This window comes from Melopsittacus undulatus, chromosome 6, assembly GCF_012275295.1.
Source record: "Melopsittacus undulatus isolate bMelUnd1 chromosome 6, bMelUnd1.mat.Z, whole genome shotgun sequence".
NCBI classification, from domain to species: Eukaryota; Metazoa; Chordata; class Aves; order Psittaciformes; family Psittaculidae; genus Melopsittacus; species Melopsittacus undulatus.
The window spans coordinates 57527551-57548778 of NC_047532.1; the positions used below are offsets into that span (position 1 = coordinate 57527551).

General features: G+C 43.0%; 3 protein-coding genes across 8 annotated transcripts in view; 2 read left to right on the plus strand and 1 right to left on the minus strand.

Annotated features, from left to right (window-relative positions):
- PPP2R3A (protein phosphatase 2 regulatory subunit B''alpha) overlaps window positions 1-1811 on the minus strand; it is a 57359-nt gene extending 55548 nt beyond the window's left edge. Inside the window, exons 1-2 of one of the 2 annotated variants that reach the window (XM_031043672.1) lie at window positions 1769-1811; window positions 387-502 (exon numbers count right to left, since the gene is read on the minus strand). The gene's annotated coding sequence lies outside the window, so the exon portion shown is untranslated. Of the gene's footprint in view, window positions 1-72; window positions 122-386; window positions 503-1768 lie in introns of those variants that run through there. The other variant, XM_031043673.1, reaches the window with a different exon arrangement.
- A 43-nt stretch (window positions 1812-1854) lies between these two features.
- DBR1 (debranching RNA lariats 1) lies at window positions 1855-9880 on the plus strand. Of its 2 annotated transcripts, none has more exons than XM_005143060.4 (8): window positions 1855-2090; window positions 2182-2306; window positions 2393-2473; window positions 3735-3820; window positions 5073-5297; window positions 6163-6243; window positions 7653-7798; window positions 8337-9880. In XM_005143060.4, the coding sequence occupies exons 1-8, from the start codon at window positions 1894-1896 to the stop codon at window positions 9013-9015; spliced, it is 1620 nt and encodes a 539-aa protein (XP_005143117.1). In that variant the 5' UTR covers window positions 1855-1893; the 3' UTR covers window positions 9016-9880. The 2 variants fall into 2 exon arrangements, with proteins under 2 accessions (XP_005143117.1, XP_030899534.1); XM_031043674.2 differs by having other exon boundaries at window positions 1857-2090; window positions 2182-2277.
- A 2724-nt stretch (window positions 9881-12604) lies between these two features.
- Window positions 12605-21228, plus strand: part of ARMC8 (armadillo repeat containing 8) — a 67566-nt gene continuing 58942 nt past the window's right edge. For 2 of the 4 annotated variants that reach the window (XM_031043675.2, XM_031043676.2), the window contains exons 1-2: window positions 12612-12825; window positions 15189-15265. In XM_031043675.2, the coding sequence (XP_030899535.1) occupies window positions 12781-12825; window positions 15189-15265 (122 nt within the window). In that variant the 5' untranslated portion in view covers window positions 12612-12780. Of the gene's footprint in view, window positions 12826-15188; window positions 15266-21228 lie in introns of all 4 variants that reach the window. The other 2 variants (XM_031043677.2, XM_005143061.3) reach the window with 2 other exon arrangements.

Consider the following 21228-nt stretch of genomic DNA (forward strand, 5'->3'; position numbering starts at 1 on the left):
GGACCTTCATATTCTTGAAGGATTGGATAGAATTACAGTAACATAGTTAAACATTAACTTGCTGCTACTTACCCTGTACATAGTAGCACGGCTGCTTCCCATTGTGGTCTGACTGCTGTGGAAAGTTCGGGGCACTTTTGCTTTAGTGAACACCCAGAGTTAAATTAGGGATGTTGAGATGCAAATACTAGAAAATCCCAACCAACCAAACCACCCTTACAGACTTTACTGTGCACCAATTTGCTTGGGATGAGTGGCGCATGGAGTATGAGAAATGAGGCAAGCTAACAAATCCAGGAATTAAAATCGCGGTATCATCTTATCTTGACTGACTGGGGATGAATTTGGGTAGGCGGGAGAAGCATCTGCTCCCTGAGATAGCATACCTTGGGGAGGGTGGTGATTTCCAGAGACTCATGGACCTTTTCTGTCTTTCACCCACTTCCTTTCAGCAAGTCTGAGATGTGGTAAATTCGAGGGGCTGCAGCTCTCCCCAGAGAACCTGGAAAACATTTCCAGCAGATGTGTGGGGCTGACCAAATTCTCACAGTACACCCAGGTAGGTGTCAGCATAATTAGTGAAAGAGTTCCATGCACCCAGGAGTGCTCCTGTGTGTGCTTTTACCGTGGAGACTTGTGGGGTTAAAAAGCCAGAGGAACTTTCCCCTTCACTTCAGCTGGGCTTGGATGAGAGCCCCAAAGAACACACAGTAACCTGAGATTGTGAAATTATGACATGTATCAGAGAACACTCATAATATTTTCTCAGTATCAAAAGGGGGATCATTATGTAATGCTTGCTATGGTAGGGGAACAGGAATGTTTGCTTGGTTTCATGATTACAGAGTAAGCAGTAGGAAGTTCATGCTTAATTATGTTCTTGTAATTTTGCTCCATCCCTCAGGACTGCTTCAGAAAACCCCAAAACAGCAAACCCAAACAGTGGAAAATATCTGGAGTGGGTTTATTTTGTGACACACAGGTACCACCCTATGATCCAGTTCACTGCCCTTCAAACCAAGGAAATCACTGCTTTCCAAATGAGGGAGCCCAACACTCTTGTGAGTAAAATGGCAATGCCCGATTTTTTGCCCTGCCTTGTGCCCCATTGCCCTGGTAAAGGCCCTGACTGCTCCTGTCCTTCTGTGTTAGGAAGTTACAAGAAGCCAGTGCTTGAATATGCTAAAAATATGCTTGCCTAATGCTGAAGTGGCAGGACAAACACACTGAAGGAATGCCATGTCCTATGCAAGCCCAAAGCCTGCCTTTTATTGGCACAAATGCCAGGCAAAAGCATGCACAGCTACTGCTTGCTCCGTTGCTGCTCCACCAACATCTTTGCTCGTTGTTCTTGTGCCATGCAATGAGAACCAAGTGAAGCCTTGTGAGCTTCCCTGCTAAGCTAGCAGGTAGTGTGGGCTCCACCCACCGACTCTGCCTGCGGAGAGAGCTGCGTGGTGGTTTGCGAGCTAAGCAGCGTTCCTTCTGCAGGGCCTCCTGCCCCATCGCAGGTTCGCGAAGCTCGGTTGTGTGTAACAGACTGGCGTTTCTGATCGATTACGGTTCGTAGTGCCGGGTAGTTCCCCCCTCCCCTTTGTGCAGGTCCCACCTGCCAGCGGTGTGACTCCCGCGGCTGCTGGGGAGAGAGACGCGCAGCGCTACATTCCCTGAGCCAACCTGACAGCCGGGAGCTTGGCGCGGCCTTGGCGGGCCCAGGCGCCCGAGCCCGTGGCGGCTACACGAGCTGGCGGGGACCGGGGGCACCTACCGAGCCCGGGCCGAGCTACGCCGCGGTGCCGGCACCGCGGAGGGCCGTGGTTAGTGACGTAGCTGGTGACGAAATGGTTACGCGGTAGGCGCGCGCGGCGCGTGCGCGGTGGCGGGGCGGCGGCGATGAAGGTGGCGGTCGCGGGGTGCTGCCATGGCGCCCTGGACAAGATGTACGAGACACTGGAGCTGCTGCAGCGGCGGCACAACGTGCGGCCCGACCTCCTGCTCTGTTGCGGCGACTTCCAGGCCGTGCGCAACGAGGCCGACCTGCACTGCATGGCCGTGCCCGCCAAGTACCGCCATATGCAGACCTTCTACCGGTGAGCGCCGACCGGCTCGGCTTTGTCCCACCGGGGCCCGGCGCGTCCCGGCCCGGCCCACCCTGCTACAGCATCTGTCGTTTCTCCTCAGGTACTACTCCGGCGAGAAGAAGGCCCCGGTCCTCACGGTGTTCATTGGTGGGAACCACGAGGCATCCAACCACTTGCAGGAGCTGCCCTACGGCGGGTGGGTGGCGCCCAACATCTACTACCTCGGTAGGGTTTCCCAGAGGCGTTTTCCCCTCCAGCCCTTTGCCCTGCCCCAGCTCTGACGTGACAAGTTGCGCTCCCGTCTCTCCTAGGTTACGCGGGTGTTGTGCGGTATCGCGGAGTAAGGATTGGCGGCATCTCTGGCATCTTCAAGTCACACGACTACCGGAAAGGTATGGCTGGACAGAGCAGGCCTGGCTGAGTGGGTAGTGGGGAGGGAAGCACTAGGCCCGAGCTGTCATGTATGGGTCTGTCTGTGCCTCCTCTCCTCTAGACTGACTCTTATGCTGGAAGCCTTTCTTGGCTCAACACGGATTTTTCTGGAGGTGGTAGATGAGTCGGTAGATGCGTGGTGACACAGCAGGAAGCAGTGCGCCTTTTAAATGTTGTTGTTGGAATAGTCTTGTTTTTTCCATGGTAGCGACCTTTTAGCATGCAGTGCAAGGTTGTTTTGTTCTCCTTGTGTGGAACAGTCAATTAATAAGTATGATATTGCACAAATGGACTGAGGCTTAGTATCGATGCATCTGGGGATTGGTTCCTCCTGGTTAATGTATGTATATTAGAGTTATTCCTTGGAAGGGTCTCCATTATTGTACAGATGATATTTGATATCAGCTAGAAGATATCTAGCTGAATCATAGATTCATATCTATGATATCTATGAATTTATTCATTCATATAAAGTAGAAGATAGTTTAGGCTTTCTGATTTCCTCAACACATGAAACAGTGGTCTTTTACTTATGATTACTTACGTTTAGTAATGCAGTGCTTCAGAGAACTGATTCTGTCAGATGTTTATCAATGCTGATTAAATTTGTTGTTATCAGCATACCTGATTGATATGCTGGGTATTGCATGTGGGAAATGAGGCTTTGTTGACAATAGCACTGACTACTAGAAAATGAATTTTTTTGTTCATTCTTAAGAGTCCATGGGACCTCTGGTAGGCATTCAGGTTTCTTGTCCTGGGGGAAAGTTGGAGACTCCATGCCTTTTGGCAGGGTATGTGTTTGCAGTTCCAGATTCTTTGGTGCCTGTGGGCAGTTACATGTTCAAACTGCTGCTGAATCTGTTAAGATGTAGTTTCATGGTTGGCAGTAGCAATCTTGAAGAAACACGAAAAAACCACAGTCTCAGTGGCCCAAGTCAGGACTCATGAAGTGCTTTGCGATCTCTTGGTTTCTACTTCTTTTTGAGTTGTGAGGTCCTAACTTATGTTCTGATCACTGACCACTCATAGAGCCTTGCTCTGTGCAACACCTGCTGGTGTAAGCCTTGTGTAAAGGAAATACAGCGTCTCCTTTGGTTGGCAGCCTTGTATCTGAGATTGCTGTAGGTGTCTATATAACCCTAAGAAGATAGCTTGCAATAGCTTTAGGAGGGAACTATCAATCTGGGCAACTACTCTTCTTTTTCCTGAACGTTTCAGGCCACTTTGAGTGTCCACCATATAACCAGCAAACAATCAGAAGTGCTTACCATGTGAGGAATATTGAAGTCTTCAAACTCAAGCAGGTTAGTGAATTTTTTTTTTTTTAAGCAGTGGTAAATAATTGTCATTAATTTAGAAGTAAGATGTTAAAGCTACTCTGAACAAATACACTATTGAAGCAAATCTTATCAATAACTCCTAGCTAATCTGGACAGGCCATTTTATACTGGGTGTTATTAGAATGATAGAATCAACTAGGTTGGAAAAGACTTTTAAGATCATCAAGCCCAATTGTTCCCCACCACTGCTGAGTCCACCACTAAACCATGTCACTAAGGGCCTAATCTACACAGTTTTTGAACACTTCCAGGGACAGTTATTCTTCTAAAGCTTTGTGTAGCAGTTCAGGTTTGATCTGAATTGGGCACAGGCAGGAGTGATTGTTTTTTGTTTTCAATTAATTTGATAAAATTCACAGAATGGAAGGTACTCCAGCTATACTTCTCTCTTCCTTTGTTAGCTTTAGGAAGATGGGGTGCTACCTTGTCTAACAGATGGCTGGTGAAAAGTTAACTAACCAAAATTGAACCAGCTGAATAAGCAGATCCCAGGTTTCTGTGGCTGAACTATTTTTGACTCCAGGACGAGAAATTCGAAAGACAGATTAGCTTTAATTTTGAGCTGTTGACTACTCCCTGCTTTGTCAGAAGGGCTACTCTCTTTGGTTTAAGTTGTGGTGTAAATACATGTATTTATAAGCATCTTGTGAATGGTTATTCAGGTTGCAGTTGCACACTTAAGCATTCAGTAGATGCTGAACATACGACAAAGGTTTGCTGTCATTTTAAGTTTCTTATTAGTTAGACTTGGGTTTGGAGTAGACTTCTGAGGGTGCTTCCTTTGAGGAGGAATGGCTTAGCCATTATCCCTTTTAAACAAAGCTGTATAAAAATTTTCAGGAGGAAGAAGATGCCTTTGATTGCGGGTAGAGAATTTGCTCTATAATTGTAATTTATAAGAGTCTCCTTCAGAGTGCCTGACACTTACTGTGATGATATGATCTCTTTTATAAGGCAGTATATATAAACCACAGCTGACTGTCTCAAGAAAGTGCAGTACACACCATGGAGACTAGAGTCCCTCGACAACTGCAAAGGCCACCTGAAAGATGGGGCTCAGTGGTGTGCTTCCTTGCTTTGAAAGTGAGGCTATTGTCACAACTATCTCTGCATTGATCTGAGGTAGAACATGTTACACGTGTTCCATCTTGTGCTGTGTAATTTTGAAAGTTACCATATGTGTTTTATTTATATTATATGAATTTTGGCTTGACAGCTAAAGCGTCCAATTGATATATTTATGTCACATGATTGGCCAAGGAGCATCTATCACTATGGGAACAAGAAACAGCTTCTTAAAATGAAATCTTTCTTCCGACAAGAAGTGGAGAACAACACGTTAGGAAGCCCTGCTGCCTCAGAGCTTCTGCAGCATCTGAAACCCACCTACTGGTTCTCAGCACACCTTCATGTTAAATTTGCAGCTTTCATGCAACACCAGGTAAAGGGAGCGGGGGGGGGAAAGTATCAGGAATGTATATGTCCCAAGCTCATTTAGAATTCCAGTGCAAATAATCATGTCCAGAAAAGCAACTTCTTAATATTTTTGCTCTGTTATTAAAGCTCAGCTTAAGCTGCAAAACATTGAGAGGTTTTAAGACTACTAAGCTACGTAAGTTAAAGAGATGTTATAAATCAGTGGTGGAAGTACCTAATTTTCAGGGACAGTGTGAAACAGCTAACATTACTGCACTTGAAACTGGTTAATTAAAGTTTATAGAGAATCAATCTCTTTCCCACTTCACTGAGGAAGGAGACAACTATAAAACAAGGTGATAGAGAAGCAACTGAACAAGAACAGAGCGGTTAACTGGTGATGGGAGGATACCTGTAGTATGGCTTGGCAGGTTGTCTGGTGGCCTGGGTAAAGCCAAAAACCACCCCCTGTAGGTAGCAGTTTCTCTTGGTTTGAGTTATTCCTGGAAGTGGTGTTACATGATATTCCTATTTGCAGATTATTTAGCTGTAAATCCGTAATTCTAGACCTTCTATTCTCACCAAGTCTATTTCGAATTATGTTAAAGCTTCTCTTTTTGCTTCAAGGCTATGCGTGCTCAGCTGCCTGGGTTAAGGATGAAGTATGCCCCTTGCTTTTTCTTGCTGTCATTTGCATCTGGCTTCCTGTTAGACTCCCATAAAGTCTGTCTTTGTCCTACCATGTCTTTCTTACAATCCCATGCTGATTTTCTGTTTCAGAAAGTCGTCTTCTGTATATAGTATGCCTTTGAATCTCTCTTACAACTTTTTTAGAATGGTCAAATTTCACAGAAATGCTAATGACTATATTAACACCATTTGTTTCCTAGACAAACTCCAAAGAAGAGCTACCAAAAGCAACAAAGTTTTTGGCTCTGGATAAATGTCTGCCACACAGAGACTTTCTGCAGGTGATGACTTTGTGCAGTGGGTTATCACTTGAAGTGCCTCACTTGTCTGGACTGCTAAGTGGTGTTCCTGGGTACAAGCATAAGAATAGTTCTGATTAATGGAGGAATCAGAGAGAAACTAGGAATGGTCCATGTGTAGAATGCTCTTTGTATAGTATTAAAATAAGCAAATCTTGTGTCCTGTCATTCAGGTGTAGTGTTTGCTTATTCCTGTCATTTCCTTCCACCTTAGAACAAATACTTAACTGGAGGAGTAGCCCTACTTTAACCTGAATTGAATCTCCTCTTATGGTGTTTGGGTTTTGTTTTTTCATTTGGTCCCACCCCTCCCCAGGTGTCAAACCTAAAAAGAAAGCCCATCTTGAGGCTTTTCTTCTTTCACGGTTTAGTCTGGGTAAGCTAAGGCCTCTGTCTTCTGATCTGGATTCGCAAATTCAGACAGGATTGAGTCCTAAGTTGAATACTATAATTTCCTTTCAGTTTTCTTAATTCCAGCAGGAATTGCTGTGGCTTCCTGTGAGAATGGCTCTGCTTCTTTTTGTTTAGTGCATATCTTTCCTAGGAAGGGTAGTGGACAAGCAGGAGGTATAGATTGTGGGAATTCTTAGTACAACTGCCAAACTATGAGCAAAACAATGTTCATGTCTGTGGCTTGTGCTGTTTGGGGTTGTCCCCTGTAAAATCTCATATGGATGGATGTAAAATCTTTTTTTATGAGAGGGAGCTGCTGACGAGTTCTTCAAATACAGTGAAGTATTTCAGTGATCTTCCATTAAAGTAGCCCTTTTGTCAATTTAAAGGGAAGATGGTTCATTATCTGTCCTTTGGATGTGTGGTGGTATCTATTTGCCCTAGTTGCTACCTTTGAAGATGAGAGAGAGAATGAGTTTTTGCTATGCAGAGGTACACTGGGGTGCTAGCCCAGACTTAGAATCCTGTAGCAAAACTGATCTGGAGTAATACTGCCTCCAACAGCATGGGGATTCAGCTGTATGTAGCTCTGGTTTAAAGTGTATCTCTTTTTTGCTTATACAGCAGAGTGACTATTGCTATCAATTCTGGATTATATATTTGCCTAGAAGGTGGTATGAATTTAAAGAATAGGCAAATTCTGTTTTCCAAGTTGCATAACTGTCCAGTAGCTGTGGCAGTGGGGAGGAGGATGTTCTGCTTTAGTTGCTTGTAAAGTAGAACACAGTAATGCCTTTTTTACTATTGCTGATTGTCCTTTCTTAGCCCTTTATTACTATAAACTTTAGGACTGAGAGAGCTTGTTTGAGATCACTGTCTCAGTGTTCCTGAAACTTAATTAAAACTTTAAACCATGCAAGTAACACTTGAAGCTTTAATCAGTTTCTGATGTCAAGAGAAATAACTCACCTCATGCATTTTTGTGGTTTTGTAAACAGATAATAGATGTAGAACATGATCCTAGTGCAGGTGATTCGCTGGAGTATGATGCTGAGTGGATTGCAGTCCTCAAGGCCACCAACAATCTTGGTAATGTGACTCAGAGCTCATGGAATATGCCTGAAAAGAATGGCCTCCATGGAAAGTAAGTTGCATGCAAAACAGAGGAAAGGGTGATTTCTGCTGAACTGGAAGCAAACTTACCTTCGAATTGTGTTTCTTGTTCTGCAGCTTATAATGCCTGTAGGTCCTGCTGAATGGCTTGGAGAGCAAAGGGGATATTGACAGGAGCTGTACTCTAGAACATACGAATTCTTTGCTGCTCTGCAGGGGCAGTTAGTTTTGTTTTGCAAACTTAGACACCACCATTTGAGGGGTGAAATATACATGGTGGCTGATCATCCTGGCAGTTACACTGTGAGACTGAAAATCAGGCTGGATTATGGGGGTGGGTGGGTTAATGTTTATTGGGTGCCGCAATACACAAGGGTGACATAATACACAAATGGGGAGAGGGGAATATCAATACTGAACAAAGGTAATCTACTTAACTGAAAAATCATTTGAGGAATTAGGTGTCTGTTGTAAGATGAATATCCATTTTATAAAGATTCTCTTTGCAGTGGGAGCAGGAAATAGGTTTTGATTAGCTGCACTTGTTTAAACTTTATACATTTATTTAGGTGGGACTACAGTGCATCAGAAGAAGCCATCAAAGAGGTGTTAGAAGAGATGAATCATAACCTCAACATTCCTTGTAACTTCACATTGACAGCTGCTTGTTATGATCCCAGCAAGCCCCAAAAACATGTGGAACCAGTTCATACCATCAATCCACAGACCACTGAGTTTTGTGCCCGGTTTGGTCTCACTGACATCAATGACAGGATCCAGCAAGCTAAAGATGAGTGCTCAGTACGAGGTGAATATGAAGAAGAGGAGGAGGAAGAGGAGATGGACAGTACTGGGTCAGCAGAGGAACCCAGTGAATATAGTACAGATAATTCTGGACTTTCATCCATTAATCCAGATGAAATAATGCTGGATGAAGAAGGTGGTGATGAAGACTTAAGTACATGTTCTGTTGATCCTTCTCCTGACCATCCTCCTGACTTCTCTGCAAGTTTTTCTGACATTCGGGTCATGCCAGACTCCATGGCGGTATCATCTGATGATGCTATGGACTCCACTAATGAGGAACTGGAGAAATCTGGTGTGAGTAAGCAGGTGGAAGAGAAGAGCTTAAGTGAGAGACCATTAAAGCGCATTTGTGGTAGTGAAAATGGGAACACTGGCATTAAAAAAATTAAGAGAAGGAATCAAGCTATCTATGCTGCAGAGGATGAAGATAAAACAGAATAATACTTCATATGATGTGTAACTAAGTTCTCACCCTGCCTTTTTATGGGAAGATGGCAAGAACTGTTGTGGATTACTCACGCTTTTAATGTTACTTGATCTTACTGATACTACTTTCTTAAGCTGAAGAGGCTCTATGTACCTCTAACAAGGAAGATTTATCTGGATTGAACATCTAAGTCAGAAGCAGACTTTCCCAAGAAAGTCAAAGGACTTAAAGCTTATATATAATCACCTGATTTTGCTTCAGTTCTTGGTTATTAGTGTATATTATTTATCTTTCGCTGTACTGCTATACAAGAATTCACCATGCTTGTTTAACAAGAAAAGGAATCTTAAATTACAACTCAAGTCAAAGTAGGAGGAAATCTGACTTGCAAGACTGAATTATTTGATTTTACTGCTTTTGTTTTATACTGAACTTTTAATACAAAGTAGCATATGCAATAACTCCATGAACTAAATTGAAAATAGAATTCCCTTGATTACAAAACAGCAATAGAAGAGTGAAGATTTTTGTTTCTGATGATATTCATGCCACAGAAAAATGTCATAAACAAAACAATGTCTGTTGTCCAGTATTGGCTTTTACTTACTGTTTGATAGAGAACAGTGTCTCTTAATTTGAAGCATGGCAGTTTTATGTGGACCATGGAGAAGTGCATCTCTTCTCAAAAACTCACTTTTGTGCTGTTTCCTAAAACTTGAAAACAATGTCTTGAAGTTAAAATGCAAGTAGTTAGGATGAAGAGCTTCCTAAACATGGACATCATCACTATCTCGCCTTAATTAAGGCTGGTTTCAGATAAGGTAGTTGATGTTTATAATTATTAGTTGCTTGAGACAATAATGCCTACCATTGTCATTAGCCTGGGGTTTCACCTGTCACTTCTCTTCAGCAGTTTGTGACTTGCCATATTCTTACCACTGGATTTGCGATCTTCCACAATACCTTCACAAACTTCAGCTGAGGGAAGACAGGAGCTGCCAGAAGAGAGACCCTCTTGGGAGTTTTCTGTTTACTGTTCCAGTTTGTCCTGAATTATTAGCAAACTGATTACACTCTTTTGGCCTACAAGGCCAAGGATAACAAAACTTACTGAATTAATGGAAAGACAACGTTTCCAAGCGTATGTCTTTACACTTGTTAGTCTTCCTATCAAATACTGCTGGTGTGCTGTGCTGAGGTTTTGGAGTCCAGACAGAGTGTCGCTTCCTCATGACTGTGCTGCCCTTGAGAGCACAAATAGCTCCTGTGTGCTTTTGCTCCTCTGAGGCACAGGCACTATGGAGAGAAAAAAGCATCCTGACAGGAAAAGGGAACTGGACAGGGACAAATGAGTGAAATGGATTGGTGAGTGTGTTATGTTGCAGGGAAACACTTTAAGGGCAAGACTTTGTCTTTCTGCATTGTGGGATTCATCTTGGTTCCTCTCCTGTCAGCAGTTCACTGTGAAAACTAAATATGTGTAAGTATTCAGGGGCTACTAAATGGCAAAATTAATGTTCTCCACCTTCAATTAACAGCTTTATACTGGTGGCTACTAACATCCTGGGCTTTTTTCCAAAGGATATTATCTTGTTTACTAACAATTAGTTGAGCCCCGTTAAATACTCCTTGTCTGTCTGTCTGTGCCTGCTTATCTCTCAGAACACCCACCAAAGAGAACTGTAGTAAGATGTGATGGAAAAACTGGAAGTGTTTGGTGTAACCCTCAGGTTATCTAAAGCAGTTGTGAATTATTAGCGACATTACTGTAGATATTTAACTATCTTTAAGGGTCTTGAGTCTGCAGTGCTAAAATCTTAAGCATGCCTCATGATCTGAAGACTATATTGGAAATAAAGTATTTTAAGCATAAAACGTGTTGCAAACTTGGAAAGTCTCACAAAATACCTGAGCGTGGTATTCAGCTGTCAGGTTGCCTGGGAACTGGAGTACATTTGTTACATGTAATAGACTTTTTAGTCTTATTTGATGTTTTAAAAACAAACTGTTGTGTGTTGTCCCATGTCTGTCCCTCCGTTCCCTCCCCTCCCCCCCCCAGTTTCTGGTACGTGTTTCTGCTTTCCATAAAGCAGGAGACTTTGACAAGATAGAATAATGATTTTTGAATATTTAAATATATTTTAATACAGTATTTTGGCTTCCATTGAGCAGAGTTCAGCTGGCAAATATAGTTAACTTTTTTCTGAGTACAAAACGTGTGATCTGTGTAATGTCACTGCGCCCTTTCTTGCAGTTGTTCACACTCTCTGCAGTCTGAAGTGTCCTCCCCTACTGTGCTTTTGTCCATGATGGGCTTTCCCTGTCAGCAAGCTTCTTTGCTGCATGTAGAATTCAGTTGAAGCTCTGAACTTGAACCATCTCCAGTGAATACCAAGTACTCCACAAATTATGTAAAACACCAGAGAAGGCTGACAAAGTTTATTCAGCTTTTAAGACCCAGATGCTTCAGCCCTCTTTAAAAAGAAGCCTTAGAGGATTTTGAGAACTTTTTAGATTTTTGTGGGAAATTTTGTTTCTTGAGAAAATTGAGAAATTCTGTTTCTCTGTCAGGATCTCTCTCGTGTACCACAGTTTTTCAGCATGAGAGACTTGCACTTAGTCTAAAATTATATGTGCTATTCCCTACAAAGTGCTTGAGAAAAGTGTTCACTTATTTTATTCCAGACCAGCACACGAGTGTTTTGTTCAGAGCTTCATAAATAGTTTTGGGTTATTTTTTTTCTTCTTAATTCAAATATTAAAGTCAGTGTGTGACAGCATCCCAAGCTATTGTGCTCCCATTCTCCTCTGCCATTTCTAACAGCTGGCAAGCCTGCGTTTAACTTGAAACAGCGAAAGTTAACCTGACCTGTGCGCCTTTTACTATCCTACCCGCTTCCCCCTTAATTCTGCTGTCAGGAGCAATGGTTGATAGAATTGGAATCCCCTGCCACAAGAGGTTAAATACAGGGGTGCTAATACAAAAATATCAAATCTTACAGTGTGTGAAGTGGGTGTTTTGAGGCGTTTTCTACAACAACCCCAAACTAAAAGATCCATGAAAGCAACAAAAGCTATAACCAAACCTAAAGTTCTTAAGCCGTATATTTTCCGTGCAGCAAGGCAGAGTCTGGGACACATTTTCCGTGCAGCAAGGCAGAGTCTGGGACACAGTGTGGCATGCCCGTGTCCCAGATGCAGATGCTGCAAGAGTAACCGGTTCTCCTAACGCTCTAGCTCTGTGGATGAACCGCAGGTCCACGCCCTGTTCACGATCATTACGTCTCAGGAGCTCCACACAGGCAGGGGCAGGGCGACAGGAGCGCCTGCAGAATTCCGTGATTTCTATTCCAGGCAGCTGAAGTTACACGCGGTTGATCGCGATAAGGTCGGGCTGTGGCGGTGTCCCGCACCGTGCCCATTCGGTGTTGCTAGAGCAGCCCGCGTTGAGGCTGCGCAGCCCCTGCCCCAGGGCCAGGCTCGCCTCTGCAGCGTCCTGTGCATGCGCATAGCACCCTCACGCGGTTCCCGCCCGGGGCGGGATGGGCCAGGCCGGCGCATGCGGGCTGGCGGTGGGCTGCCGGAAGGGAGCGTGGTGTCTGTGTTGGCCGATTCGCCGCGCGGGAGGCCGCGGAGCTCCGCCTCCTTTCCCCCCGCTCTCCTCCCGCCCGGCGGCGCTGTGCTGCGCTCCGCCATGAGGCTGTGCCCGCCGCCGGCGGCAGCGGTGCGCGCGCGAGCGTGAGGGCGCCGCCGCCGGAGCTGCTGCTGCGTCCGCCAAGATGGCGTGCGTGCTGGAGGCGCCGCTCCGCATGAGCGTCCTCTCGGTGAGTGCCGCGGGGCCTGCGCCGCCGCTGCGCTCCTCGGCCTGACCTTGGTCTGTGCGGAGGGGGGCTGGCCTTCCGACACCTGACCGGCCCCTTTGTACGGTACCGGGGGTGGGCCTGGCGGGCTGTGGTGGGCCGCAAGGGTGGCGCGGAGGCCGGTAGGGCGCTCGTTCTTTTGCGTGGCGTGTACCCCGTCATCCCCTGTGGCAATAACTTCTTCACAGAGGGAGATTTCAGAACGGCATTCTCTGTTTTTCAGAGGAGTCCGTTCCTGTTCTTGTTAAAGGTGCCGGTCTTCTGAACGTGTTTTATCTCCTGACACGACTTAGGCTGTTGTTTTTCTGTAAATATTTTTGCCACTCTCTCCTTCAGTCCCCCGAAACTCCGATTCAGCAAAAAGAGGCTTCGCTGACATTGTTTTGCGCTGAAGCAGCACGGCTGCGGCAGGGCAGAGCTGAACAGGCTCTCTCCCGAACGCGGCGGGCTGGCGGAGCATGTGGGTGGTGTTTTGGTGGCGAAAGGCTAATCTCGTAGGAGCTACTGGGGATCTCCCGGCACGGCCTGTGCTGAAGGGAGGAGGCTGATGGGTTGCATCTGTGGGCAGGGCGCTGGTGTGGCAGAAGGGGGTCTGACAACTACCGCTAGCTTCCTTGGGGGAAGCTTAGAGTGAGCAGAACAGACGGTGCTGCTTGCCCAGTCCTGCTGCTCATCAGGGTTCTGCTACCTGGGAGTACCAGTGCAAAAGATGTAGTGTAGATGCTGCTTAAAAGAACTGAATTCTGGGGCTGTTTCCTCCCATATTATTTCTTAGTGGTTATTAGAACCATGAAACTGATGATGTTGATAGGTTGTTTTGGGGGACTACTTGAAAAACTTGTTTGCCTGGATATGAAAGCTCTTCTACATATTGCAAGCATAATAGTTGATAGGGTGAAAGCTAGGGTATTTTAGAAACAGAAAACAGTGGGATCTCTGAAGTCTAGAAGACTTTTGTGTATAAATACATAGATCAGGTACATCAAAGTCTACTGCTCTCCTCAGAAAATACTTTCATTACAGAGTGAATGTGAAGCTATAGAATTTATTTTGCATAATTTAGTAGTATTTCTGGAGTCAGAGGAGCATTGCTACCTCAAGATGATTCTCCTCTTTAAGACTACAGGCAAGATGCTGATGGTACTTCTGACGTCTGGGTGGGGAAGCAGGAGCAGATTCAGCTTGAGAGTAGATACTTGCAAAAGCAAGGAAGAGATGTCAATTCCCTTATAGCTGCTTTCAGCGAAAATTCAGAAGGAAAAAATACATGAAAACCCTAATGAAAAATTGAGCTGGCAAAAAAAAAAAAAAACCAAAACAAAAACCCAAGACATAATGGAAAAGCAACCTGGCACATGTTCCTGAGAACCTGGAGGGAAAATTCCCTTCCCCTTTCCCACCCTTATTTTTTTTAAAGCTTGTCATCTGCAACTTTGGATCTTCTCAAAGGGAGTAACAATTCATTGGTTCATAAATGTTTAGCTTGCAAGCATGGTCCTGTTGCTGAGAGGAGAGTTCACTTTGTTTTACAAAGTAGCTGTGGGAATGTATACAGAGTGTTTTGCTGCTGTCCCTGTTGGAGCTGTATGGGACATTGTTAGAAGGACAGTCTCTGAATTGTGCAGATATGTCATGTTAAAGTAAGTTACAGAAAAATGCCTTGATACAAGCTTCCTTATTTTCAGGAGCTTGTTTGTGGGTGTGATTCTTAAGCAGCATTAACTGCTCCTAAAACTTTATTTCGGGAATTCATGTTTTTTCTATGTAGTAATTCAACATAATAAAATTGGAATTTAATGTAACTGAATTAGATGCTTTTTGCATGCCTTGTTCGTAACTGATACTGTTAACTTGCTTTGAATCATAACATGTTATGTATATTACATATATCATCTTTAAATCGCACTTAAACATAGGCTTAATTCTTTGCGTGAGTGTTGCCCAGCAGTAACATACTACACAGTTAAATATGATTCTGTGGGTTTGCTGCTATCTTGCCTGATAGATTTCGTAAACTTGCTGCTGCATTAGCTATTTCTGGTTGTCTGCCAATATATCATATAATCTCAGACTTGTTTGGGTTGGAAAGGACCTTAAAGGTCATAATTCCAACCTCCTGCCATGGGTAGGGACATCTTTCACTAGACCAGGTTGCTCCAAGATCATCCAGCCTGGCCTTGAACTGCCAGGGATTGGAGTAGCCGCACCTTCTCTGGGCAACCTGGGTCAGTGTCTCAGCACCCTCAAAAGGAGGAACCTCTTCCTAATATCTAGTTAATTTTATATGAAATATTTAAAGTGTTACTTTTTTTTTCCTGTCTCCACAGGAGGTAACAGCGAGTAGCCGCCACTATGTTGATAGATTATTCGACCTTGATCCTCAGAAAGTCCTGCAAGGTGTCATGTAAGTCATCTGAAACACACTTGGGCTGTTGGTTGTACATAGGCTAGGTTTACTTGAATTCCACTAGAATTTTCTGTCAAGGGCTAGAAATTCTTCCTATCTTTTTTTTGGGGGGGAAATCTTGTTGGAAAAGTTTTAATGCGAAAGTGACAGCATTGTTGCAGCAGACTGTCACTCTGAATTGCATATGGTTCATAAGAGCCTTCCAGTTGCTAGAAATGAGGTTAAATGTTCTGTGACATTCAGAATTTTATTTGGGTATGTTTCTTCCTTTTGGTCACCCATTATTCTTCTTCCAGGTCTATTGAAACTCTTATTCCACTGCCAAGCCAGTGTACCTGCCTCATATTCTTTCCTCTGTTGCTGTGCCTGAATGTTGGCTTTTCTTTTTTTTTTTTTATGCATGGCCTCTATCTACCGATGGGAACTGCAGGCTGAAAGAAAATGCTTCCATAGAAATTAATTTGGATGCAGATTATATTTCAGTACTCTGCGGTGTGCCAGTTATAAGGGGTAATCACTGAAAGAGTGAGTAGAAGACTTGCCCTGTTGAATAGGTAGTAGAACTACCTGTTCAAAGGTAGCAAAGATCTAGTTGTTTTCTATCTGTCGTTGGGCTATAATGTGGTAAACAAGTTCTTACCCAGGACAGACTTTTGGTGGTAAAACCAGACCTTTTCAGGCCTACCAGTAACTTGCTGGCTGTGGCTATCTAGCCAGAAGACATTGAAGAACCAAGTGGATCAAAAAGCCACGAGTGTTGGTTGTATTGCTTAGGACAGTGTGAGGTGTTTACCAGTAGCAGGTGAAAAAAATTATTCCAGATGGTGTCCCAGGTGCAATATAACAGAATTGGTGTCTCTTTGAAATACATGGAAAATGCAAAATACATGAAACTGTCTTGGGAACTTTATTAGTTGAAATGCCCCCTTACCTGTATAAAAACTTGTGGTAGTCCACTGTAACTATGTACAGGTTCTTAACTCTTTGCTGTAAGAGAGTCTGGTTTTGCTTCCACCCATGACTTTTGGTTCACTACTTGTAAGGGCTTGTGTGATGGTCCCAGGGGTAAGGATGTGCCTCATCCTATAGCCAGGTGGGTTGACTTAGCCCTTCTTTTTTCCTTGGCAGATGTCCGAGCCTTGGGTGGTGCTTCCGCCCTGCTCTCCTTTTCCAAGGACTGGAACCCACAGCCCTTGGTAATCCCTTCCCTGTCTTTTGAAGTATAACCGGTTTCCCAGAAACAAAAGTTTTGAGCAGTGTCTTTGTCTCAGCTAACATCTGAAATTCTTTGTCTTTCCATGGATGTCAGTGGGTTCTATGCTGAGATGCTTTTCTTGCATTTCAAGACAAGAAAATATTAATATATTTCACTGTAGCTTTCAAGTGGCAGATTTGGGTAAACCGTATTTATGAAGCTCTGGTCAAAAACCTAGTTTTGAGAGCGTATCTTTCCTGACACTGATCAAATCCTCTGAGATAGATTAGTTACTTTTGGAATATTGGTGGATAAGTGTGAAACAGTCCAATTTAGAAAAGTGTGTATCTAAAAATAGAGTTTAGAATAGTGTATGTATTAAAAATGGCTTTCAGGCCAAGATTTTCTTTGGGCAGAAAGATACTGCTTCGCACTGAAGTTGGAATGAACTGATATTTAGGAGGTGGAGTATAAGAGGATTGAAGTTCTACCAGAAGTGTCTGTCACAAGCCTTAATAGATCTTGTGCATAATTTGCTGGAAATCTTTGGTTCTTAAGATGTGCTGTGGGTGTTTTTTGGGTTATGTCCCTGCATCCTGGCTGAAAATACTGATGACCTAGATTTTGATTTTGATTGATGGAACAGTATGAATATCAAGGATCAGAAAATAGGCTGTCTTAAGAGACTTTGGTTTTTCAGGTTGCTTTCTGTTAACAGTACTCATGTTCTTCATATGTTGTTAAAGACACTTGAATGAACTTTGGTTTGGGGCATATTGCGTCCTTTTAATTTCAATGAAAACCATCTTCTGATGGTTTGCTAAAGGTAGAATATAACCAAATGCTTCCTGAACTTGAAAATCATGCCAGTCCTGTTGTCATCTTGTAACTTGAGAAAGCTTTTATTTCCACATTCTGAGAGTATTTGAAAGATTAAATATCTTCTTTTCCTTTCTTTCTCATGAATCGTCAGAGAGGTGGTGTTCAGGATCTTCTTCTGCCCAGTCAGTGAAGTCTTACCTGGCTAGGAGCTTTTTCATTTTACTTCTCAAGGGAAAACTGAGAAACCATTTCCCTTTTGTTCAGTGCTGCTGTATGTGGTTCCATTGATCTCTACTTCAAAATAGCAAGTTTCCTACAGACCTTCTGTTCACATTGTTTCTGTCACGTTCATCTGGGTATTGATAGTACGTAGGAAGGGCAGAGTTGTGTGTACCTGCCAGTAAATCATCAGTTTCAGTTCTGAATTGGAAATGTTGAGATTCTTACAAAGGTGACTACTACCTGTTACTGAATGTGATAACAAACTATTTAAAGTGTGCCAGACCCACATCTTCATACCACATCTTTCTGGCAGTGTATGTATTTACCTTTCTATTTACTGTTTCTATAAATGAGCAAACTCAGTATTAGTAGCTTTATTCTGTAAATCTACATTTTGGCCATGCTTATTGCTTTGTGACTCCTTGAGTGGTCTTCTAAATGTTTCACCTTCTACATACTGTTTTACAGTTCAAATTTTCTCAAGTATGCTTTGACTGCATTCTGCGAGGTCAACATTAGTGTCAGGTGTGCAGCTATTGAATATGTTAGTGTTGTCAGTGCATAGATTACCTCAGCCAGATACTGTAGGGGATTAAGTACTGTGTTCTCTTAAAATATCTTGATGTTATTGTTAGGGGAGCAGAGCATAGATAGCTGTGTAAATTTCTGCATTGTTGGAAGAGTTTAATTTGCCCTAAAATCGTTGCTGCAACATTATCCTGTGCTTTGTGTGCAGCAGTATTTTATTTAAACAGTTCTGGGTGGTGACCTTTAGACTATCATTTGCTTTTCATCAGCTCTTAAGCTCAGGACCACATTGTTCAGGTGCAAGACTGATACCTATTCTTGTCCTCTAATTTATTTGCTCACCTGGGGCTTCTTTGAGAGACTTCTTGTCATGCTTAACATTTACCTGATGTCTTCAAAGAGGCAACCTATCATTTTATGAAGAGCTATTTAAGTCCATCCCAAGGCCTGGTTTTGAGAGGAGCATTCTTTCTGACAAACCTCAGGGTCCCAACTGCTTCTCATCAGGCTGTTTGTCAGCAGTCAGAGGATGTCATCTTTTAAGGCTTATAAATAATCGTCTTCGATGCACTGAGAATTCCTATGCTACTGCTGTTCCTATCCTTTATGAGTGTGCTTATCCAGCCAGCTGCAGTTATTAGACAAGCATTTTCCAAACTTGTGTGAGCATTTAATTTCTCAGAAAAGTGAGGTAAACGTCCTATAGAAATGGCTCTTGGTACTGAAGAACCAATTTCCAAGTGTCTGACAGCATCTTCCTTTTTCCCAGGGAGCATGTGATGGGAGCACTGGTAGAGATCTATGTAGTATATTTGGTTGGAATTGTATATGCTTTCTACACAGTTTTGGTTTTGAGTGATTGAGAACTTGTGTAGTTGTTAATACAAGTATGATAGCTGGCTTATGGGTAGCAACTTTTGGACAGCTTTGAATATGACAGTTATGTTTTTAGGGTCCCTGCAGACCCTGAAATATTGACAGCACTGCAGTGGCTAGTGGTCATGCTTAGTGTTTTGAAGACTGAAACTGACATTGGATGTCAGTTGGTAACTTGGATGCAAAGTTAGGTATGTGTTAAAAGCACCTCTAAGGGACAGTGGACTTATATTGTATTTGACTGAAGATGTGTTGTACTGCCTGATGGTTTCTGCCTTCTCCAAGGTAGTCACAAACTAGAGAAAAAACCCCAAACCCACACTGCTTTCATTGAACCTATTTTATGTCTCTTAGTGGTTGGTTGCTTTGAAATGAATTGGGAACACCTCAAATTGTGCATGTTTTTGACATACAGCTTTTTTCATTTGTGTGTTCTTGGTTTTGACCAAAAAAAAGTTGCAGGCATGTTTTTATGTGACTGTATAGTAGTATCTTGTATTTCTCACTTATGGCAATTGGAATGAGGGCACCAGTGCAGTGTTCCACACATGCCTTCAGGGAAAGCTGTGTGAAATATAAAAGGCAGCTTCATGGAATGGGAAGAGAAGAAATTCCTATCTCAGCTCTAATGAAGATGCAGCTACCTCCTTCAGAAAGTTAGGGAGATGCTACTTCTGCCTCTTGTTTTTCATGTCCTGTTAAACAAATCTTTTAACACTAAATAATGAACAGGACTTGTTTACACATTGTGTATCCCAAACATATGCAGTCATGTTTCCAGTCTCAATGGCCATTTCTGAACCTAAATTTTCTGCAGGAGCCATGCTTTGTTCTTTGCATGTTCTCTTGCTTCAGTTTTTTGCCAGAATGTCCTTGTGGAAACAGAGAGTGGGCCTTAGAGGGCTGTTCTTGATACACTCTGCCTATACTTTTGACTGATTCTTTTATCTCCTAGACAGTACTCTGTAGTAAATACATATTCTTGCAGATGCAAAAGGGAACTTTGAGGTCTGATTGGCTTAGAAACAAGTGTTGCATTTTTTTAGGTGTTGTTTTTGTGCAATGTCATTCATGTATTGAGGGAAGAGGCTCCTGAGTGTCCTCTGTTGATACTTTATGAAGTGCAGGGTAGGCTCCTTGTGGCTTAGAAATGGAAAACACATTCTTTAGGTTGCAAGACCTGACAGAACTTTGAGCAGGTTTATGTGATGCTGAGAGGGTGCTGGGAGCTCTACTCCATTTGGGGTTTTTTTTTTCCCTTTCAAGAGGTAAACTGAGGAATCTAGTAGCTAGACAAGCTTTTCAGAATGAGAGAAGATGAAATTGAAAGGCCTCCAGCATCATTTGAGAATTCTATAGTGCTCTGTGAAGAGCAGTTTTCAATATAATGGGTTTTGTAGTCAGAAGAATAGGGTTGGTAAAGAGAGGAAGATGCAATAGGAAGGGTCACAGAATAAGATACTCTCCTGGTTTTCTGCTTTCTTTATCATGCTGCAAAAGGTACAAATGCATAATGCTATTTTTTTGCAAGTAAGTTGTTCTTTATTGTGTCTCCTAGTCTAATAATTAGAGATGGTCTAAACTTTAGGAAATTAGCTATCCTTATTCCATTTGGCTTGCAGTTTTCAGTCTAATGGGGTTGTTTAATATTTCAAGCCTTGCATTTGCCACTGTGAGCCTGTGAGAGAGAATTGATGATTAATAAATGTGCTTCAGTGCTGCATTTCGGAAGGGCATGAAGCCATTTTTCTCCCAAATCCCTCTGGATGCCAACTTCAGAGTACTGCTGTTGCTGTGATGGTTTGAGGCTGTAAGCAGGATGAGAGAGGAGAAGCAACTTCTGTCAGACCTAGCTGATGTAGCTGGAGAAAATCAAGTGAGTATTGGTCACAGAAGTTTAGAGGTCTGAGTTTGTGGCAAATGAATGCCTGTACATCATCTTAGCTGACAGCTATTTGGAGCTAAAAATCTGAGGTTGTGCTTTCATGTCAGAAAGTTTTATATAGATTATTGTAATCTAGGAAATAGTAGCTGTGTCATATGAACAGGTTTTTGTGATCCCTCAGTGACTGCTGGCCTAAGAAGTGGACATTGTATCGTACACTATTACAAGTTCATACGTGAGAATAGCTAAGCAGGTGCTAGAAGGCCACTTTAAGGTGTTTTCTTTTACTGAATGAAACTTGAGTTCTCTACGTGAATGACTTGTGGTGGATAACATTCATTAGATAAGGAGTGATTGTCTTAAAATGGGAGAATGGATGAAAATAATGTTATTTGAGCAACAGTGAATGTATACTAGTGCTACAAGAATGGA